This window comes from Hippopotamus amphibius, chromosome 2, assembly GCF_030028045.1.
Source record: "Hippopotamus amphibius kiboko isolate mHipAmp2 chromosome 2, mHipAmp2.hap2, whole genome shotgun sequence".
In the NCBI taxonomy this organism is placed as follows: Eukaryota; Metazoa; Chordata; class Mammalia; order Artiodactyla; family Hippopotamidae; genus Hippopotamus; species Hippopotamus amphibius.
Window position 1 is genome coordinate 173,623,178 of NC_080187.1, and position 7,562 is coordinate 173,630,739.

Here is a 7,562-nt window from a genome sequence, read left to right on the forward strand (position 1 = left end):
ATCTAGAGTCTGTCATACAGAGTGAAGTAAGCCAGAAAGAGAAAAACAAATACCATATACTAACACATATTTACGGAATCTAGAAAAATGGTACTGATGAACCCAGTGGCAGGGTAGGAATAGAGATGCAGTTGTAGAGAACAGACTTGAGGACACCGAGGGGAGGGGAAGCCGGCACGTAGTGAGAAAGTAGCATGACATACACACACTACCAAATCTAAAATAGATGGCTAGTGGGAAGCTACTACAGAGCCCAGGGAGACTAGCTTGATGCTTTCTGAAGACTTAAAGGGGTGGGATAGGGAGGTTGGGAGGGAGCCTCAAGAAGGAGGGGATATGCGGATGTATGTATACATGTGGCTGATTCACTTTGTTGTACAGCAGAAACTGACACAATACTGTAAAGCAATTATACACCAATAAAGATTTAAGTAAAAAATAATAAATTTAATTAAAATTAAAAAAAAGAAAGAAATACCATAGAAGGTCTAGTTCTTAGGATGTACCAACAGTGACGGATAAAGATTACCCTAGTTTAACCACATTATTTTAGATAGGTTTGAGTAACTATCTGGTTCACTTGGAGTCATGGCAAAAGAGGAGACTAGGGATTGGATTCAATAATATGGCCAATATACTGGTGGGAGTGGAGATGAGTGATATTAAATAACAGTCCAGTAAGTTGAGGGAGCTACAGTGACTGCAATGACTGTTTATCTATGTTTGCATTTCCCCCTGATTATTGAAAACACTGTAATTCATTGAATTGGCCTTTTCCACCCCACACATGGCTATCCATCAATGCTGGTACCAGAGCAGCAGCAGGCACGGGTTTGGGTACAGGCTGCAGGGGCCTGATGAGCACTGTGTGGAGGCACAGAGGTATGTGGCTGAGTCCTCAGGCTGGGATCCTTTGATGAACATGTAGCTATAACCCTCCTTAGTATTCAGAGTGACTCTTACTCGTCCTTCCTCCTTTTCATCCCCATTTGAAGTCATTACAAACAGGTTCTCGGGGCTTTTTGCAGGTTCCCATCTGTACCAGTGTAAAGCATAAAAAGAGCTGGAAGGGAAACTGCAGGTGAAATTGGTGCTCTCTCCTTCCTGAACCTGCAGAGATGGAGGACTCTGTTCCACAGTCAAGACGCAGCTCACTCCTGTTCAGAAAGACAGGGTCAGACATAGGAACTGATCTCTACACAGTGTTCATTGTCTTCACACATTCCCAAGTAGAATCTCGAGGTGGCCAACTACATCCTCCTCCTTCCCCATCACCATCCCAGACTGTTCAGAGTATCTCCAGCAGCCCCTGGACTTACTGCCAAGATGAAGCCACAGGATCAGCAATGAGGCTGGCAAAGTGTTCCTCTCCATTTATCCTGCCCAAGTAGCCTCAGCTGAAGAAGTTTCTGCAGCCTAGATCTGTGCAACATTCTGCTTCAGAAAACAAGATTCTGCATCTGGTTGCCCAGCCAATCAGAAATAAGACCACATACATGTCCTAGAAACACACCAACCACTTCTGCCCTAGACTCAGTTTCCTGTGGTTCAGAAGGAGGGATCAAACACTGCTTTCTGGAGACCAACTTCTCAAACATTGAGGACATCTCTCATGAGCTCACAACACAAAGACAACTGACAACCTTTCAGAAATGGGTTGCCTAATCGTGGACTGCTGCTTTTCAACTTGAGAGAGACCTGGATGGTAGTATGTGGCAGGAAACAAACTTTGGTTAGGAACCTTTTATATGAATTTTCAACAAAATTTTTCAAAATTTCAAATTCTCCAAATCATAAACGTGCACACATACCACGTGCTAAGTTTCCTTTTGCCTGATGTCCGTTATTCTCACACAAAGTCACACAGCAGAGTTACTATTATTCCCAATTTACAAACAAGAAGCTAAAGCTCAAAGAGAGTGGGTAATTAACTCAAGGTGAAACATCAGGTAAGAATCAGAACACATATCTATCTGGTATGAAGTCTATGATGTTTGGAATCTGTCAGGCCACCTACATTTGTGATACTCAGTAAATGTTTTAAATGTCAGAGGAGATATGTTCCAAAAATAATAGGAATCTACTTTCTGGGTATCTTTTTCTTTTTTTTTCAGATTTTTTTTTGATGTGGACCATTTTTAAAGTCTTTATTGAATTTGTTACAATATTGCTTCTGTATTTTTTATGTTTTGATGTTTAGACCACGAGGCATGTGGAATCTTAGCTCCCCAACCAGGCATTGAACCTGCATCCCCTGCATTGGAAGGCAGTCTTGACCCTGGACCACCAGGGACGTCCCTGGGTTTCTTTCTAATAGCCAAAAAATGGGAACAACTAAATGTTCAGCAGCTGGTAAATGAATAAACAAAATTGGTATGTCTATCAATGAATCACTATTCAGAAATAAAAGGTGTTAAATAAAAATATATGCTACATCAAAAATCAATTTCTAAAACTTAATTTTAAGGCAAAGAAACCAGACACAAGAGATCACATATTGAATGATTTCACTTATATGATTTTTCACGAATGGAACCCATAGAGATATAAAGTAGATCAGTGGTTGCCTGGGGCCAGGCACGGGAATAGGGATTAATGTATTGGGCATGAGGGATATTTTTGTGGTGATAAAAATATTTAAACTTTTTTCATAACTCAGCTAATTTACCAAAAATTATTGAACTGTAAATTCAAATGAATGAAGTTTGTGGAATCTCAGTTATACCTCAAATTGAGTTGTTTAAAAGTAAATAAGAATTATGTTCTATCTTATCTGTGTCACAGTCCAGGAATAATGTTATTTTGATTAAACAGGCACATATTTGCTTAAACAGTGATTCTGTGCCCACGATTTTCCTAGGAGGTTTGAAAATCATAAAAGCAACATTCTCTATTCCCTGTGAGCTCAAAATACAGTTGGAAAAAAAAACATATGTCCAGGGGAAATTTACTAGTACAAGATAGCATTAATCAAGATTGTTCAGAATCTAAATTTACTTCTTGGAAACTGGTAGTGTAAATTGACTACAAAACCTTCTTTTTAGTGAACAACTGAAATAAGCAAAGAAAACAGCATAGGGTAGGTGCTAAAATCAGAGGGCAGTGCCTTCCATACGCTCAAATCAGATTCTGAAAAGTGGAGCAGGATTGGAAGGCTTCTCAATGGCTAACTTCTGACTTACCCTCCCAAGAAAAAAGATGCAACTATGGTTAATAAAGGAAATCCTGAAAAAACTCATAGTGTCTCCTAATTTAGTAGTGTAAAAGCTGAGGTTAGGGATTTAGATCCAGTTGACCACTAGATATATTGCACACATTAAATCATACATGCTGTGCCTTACAGGGTATCAATCTTGACAATTCTACATAAACAACACAAAGGTTAGTTGAGCTTAATCTTTTATATTAGTGTTTGAATAGCGTAGACTCTGGAAATAATATTATTTTTGTACATTTATTCAAATATACATATTGTTTGAACTCCTGTGTGCTAGGCATTGTCAGGCAGGAGGATGCAGCAGTGAAGAGGATATGAAAGGCCCACAGTGCAGTTGGAGGAGAAAAAATTAAATAAATGGATTTTTTTTTAAAAAGATAATTTTAAATAGTGATAAGCACTTTAAAGACAATACAGCACTGTACTGATATAGTTACTCTTAGGGTGAGGAAAGGCATTTGCTCTGGCTATGGAGGGAAGACTCCACTCTATGACACTTACTCTGCAACACCAGGCAAGGTATTGAACCCCTTTCACATTCAACTTCCTTTCCTGTAAGTAGCCAGTATCTTTCTGCTGAGCACTGGGCTCAGCTCTGGCTTTCATCATCTCATTCACTTCTTATAAGAACCCTGCATGGTAAATGCAATCAATATCCACACTGTAGATAAGAGGAAACTGAAGCATAAAAATTATTGTTATTTTCCCAAGATCACTCAACCAATGAGTGGTAGATCTAGTAATATAATCCAAGTCTTCCGTCACATGCACTTTGTTACACCGCCTCCCTAAAGGAGGATGAAGTGAGAACACACATGCAAATCACCTAGCATAACACCTTCCCTCTCATAGGCTCTCCACCAGCTGCAGGCAATGTACAAAACCTTGGGGGTTTGGGAGACAGAATCTGCAATTGCAGAGGAATCAATCCACAAGATAAAGGTCAATATTTTTCTGTGGTGTGTTTAGCAGTTTACCTGGCAGATTTCATGTGTTATCATAAGTATCCATGGTCTATCATGTTCTCACTGTTAATGAGAAATCAACTCATTAGGGTGTTACATTGAGAGATTGGGTGGCATATTATAATATGGACTGAGTATACCAAGCAGTGTTTGCTACGATTGTTTAATTTTTTTACCCATTTTTGAGTCTTGCTCCCACTTCTCAGAATATTTCTATACTACAAGAAAGGACAGAGAAGTAGACACAATTTCACTTACCAGAAAAAAAAAAAAATCCCACCTTGTGCAAAAATTCCTAGCTTTCGTTCCAAGGTAGCCTATTACTCTCCAGCCAAAATCATCCCCTGTATTATACTTGTCATTTGAAGCTAATCACTTTCACATCTGGCAGGCAAAAAGATTAAAAACCAGCCTGTTGTTCAGATGCATTGGGAATGCACGGAAGGACGCAGTAATTCTCACAGAGAACCAGCTGAACACCAGCAGACGGCCTCGGACACCGGATGGGACTGCGGGGAGCCCGACATAGCCGGTAGGGAGGCATCTACGAGGGTTCAAAGAGGGTGAAGCGGCGGAGCTGTGGCAGACGGGAGGGAGTGAGAAACATTCGGAGGGTCCGCAGCGCAGCTCAGCGTTCCCGGACCAAGACATCGATCCGCGGCTGAACGGAGGGTCCAGGAGCGGGAGTGTGGGAGCAGGAGAGCTGGTTCAGTGTGGGAAACATTGTTGCCGGTAGGGTGACGGACCGAGAGGACAGGAGGGAGGAGGTCCACGGAGAGGAGTGCCCGTTTCTGAGAGCTGCCCGGCCATGATGGCGGCTGGAGGCTGCAGGCTCACTGGTGGCTGGGAGGAGCCACGCGCATAGCCTCTCTCTCTCTTTCGGCGCCTCTGCAACAGGCAGTGGAGAAACACCCTGAGGGCCACCTAAGGCGCTCAGGGATAACAAGTACCCTCAGGCACTCGGGTGGGGCTAGATTAAAACCCCTTGCAACGCCAGCAGCAGGGAGGCTGCCAGAGAAAAAAAAAAAAAAGAAAAGAAAAGAAAAAAACCCCCGATAGAGGCCCAACTCTAAGACTTTCTGTGTACGCCTGAGCCACCGGTGCCCTCTGCAACAGGCACTTCCAAGCCTGACTGAGACATCAGTGCGCGACTGCTCACTCACTCCCAGGAGAAGGAGCCACTGTTGTACCCTCTCCCTCCCCACACACCGACGCTTACAGACGAACAATAAAGGAACCTCTGCTGGTCACAGAATAACGCAAAAAAACCCAAGGACAAGCAACCCCAAAAGTTTGGACAACCATGAGGAAACAAAGAAACACCATGCAGGCAAAGGAGCAAGAAAAAAACCCACAAGACCAAATAAATGAGGAGGAAATAGGAAAAATGCCTGAAAAGGAATTTAGAGTAATGATAGTAAAAATGATACAAAATCTCGATAACAAAATAGAGAAAGTACAAGAAACAGTTCATAAGAACTCAGAAAAACAAACAGCAATGGATAACAAAATAACTGAAATTAAAAATACTCTAGATGCTATAACCAGCAGAATGACTGAGGCAGAAGAATGAATAAGTGAGTTGGAAGATAGAATGGGGGAAATAACTGCCACAGAGCAGGAAAAAGAAAAAATAATAAAAAGATTAGAAGACAGTCTCAGAGACCTCACTGATAACATTAAGCGTACCAACATTCGAATTATAGGCATCCCAGAAGAAGAAGAAAACAAGAAAGAGTCTGAGAAAATATTTGAAGAGGTTATAGTGGAAAACTTCCCCAACATGGGAAAGGAAATAATTCACCAAGTCCAAGAAGCACAGAGAGTCCCATACAGAATAAACCCAAGGAGAAATACACCGAGACACATATTAATCAAACTAACGACAATTCAACACAAAGAAAAAATATTAAAAGCAGCAAGAGAAAAGCAACAAACAACATATAAGGGAAAACCCATCAGGATAACAGCTGACCTTTCCACAGAAACTCTGCAGGCCAGAAGGGAATGGCAGGATATCCTGAAAGTCCTGAAAGAGAGAAACCTACAGCCAAGAATACTCTACCCAGCAGGAATCTTATTCAGATTTGAGGGAGAAATCAAAAGCTTTCCAGACAAGCAAAAGTTAAGAGAATTCAGCACCACCAAACCAGCCTTACAACAAGTGCTAAAGGAACTTCTCTAAGTAGGAAACACAAGAAAAGGAAAACACCTACAAATACAAACTCAAAACAATTCAGAAAATGGTAATTGGAACACACATGTCAATAATCACCTTAAATGTAAATGGATTAAATGCTCCAACCAAAAGACACAGACTGGCTGAATGGATACAAAAACAAGACCCTTCTATATGCTGCCTACAAGAAACCCACTTCAGACCAAGGGATACACATAGACTGAAAGTAAAGGGATGGAAAAAGATATTCCATGCAAATGGAAGTCAAAAGAAAGCTGGAGTAGCAATACTCATATCAGACAAATTAGACTTGAAAGTAAAGACTATTAAAAGAGACAAGGAAGGACACTACATAATGATCAAGGGATCCATCCAAGAAGAACATATCACAATGGTAAATATCTATGCCCCCAATATAGGAGCACCTCAATACATAAGGCAAATGCTAACAGCTATAAAAGGGGACATCGACAGGAACACAATAATAGTGGGAGACTTGAACACCCCACTTCCATCAATGGACAGATCATCCAAACAGAAAATCAATAAAGACACACAAGCTTTAAATGACACATTAGACCATCTCGACTTCATTGATATTTATAGGACATTCCATCCAAAAACGACAGACTACACGTTCTTCTCAAGTGCACACGGAACATTTTCCAGGATAGATCACATCTTGGGTCACAAATCAAACCTCAGCAAATTCAAGAAAATTGAAATCATATCAAGCATCTTCCCAGACCACAACGCCATGAGACTAGATATCAATTACAGAAAAAAAAACTGCAAAAAAGACAAACACATGGAGGCTAAACAATTCACTCTTAAACAACCAAGAAATCACTATAGAAATCAAAGAGGAAATCAAAAAATATCTAGAAACAAATGACAACAAAAACACAACAACCCAAAACCTATGGGATGCAGCAAAAGCAGTTCTAAGGGGGAAGTTTATAGCAATACAGTCCTACCTTAAGAAACAAGAAAATGATCGAATAAACAACCTAAACTTACACCTAAAACAACTAGAGAAAGAAGAACAAACCCTAAAGTGAGCAGAAGGAAAGAAATCATAAAGATCAGAGCAGAAATAAATGAAAAAGAAAGGAAAGAAACCATAAGAAAAATAAATAAAACTAAAAGCTGGTTCTTTGAGAAGATTAACAAAATTGATAAACCATTAGCCAGACTCATC

General features: G+C 40.5%; 1 gene segment (V, D, J or C); it reads right to left on the bottom strand.

Annotated features, from left to right (window-relative positions):
• Positions 1-798: 798 nt before the first annotated feature.
• Positions 799-1,406, bottom strand: LOC130844886 (T cell receptor alpha variable 24-like). The segment is given in 2 exon segments: positions 799-1,157; positions 1,320-1,406. Coding segments are annotated over 2 exon segments (414 nt in total).
• Between the last annotated feature and the right edge of the window lie 6,156 nt (positions 1,407-7,562).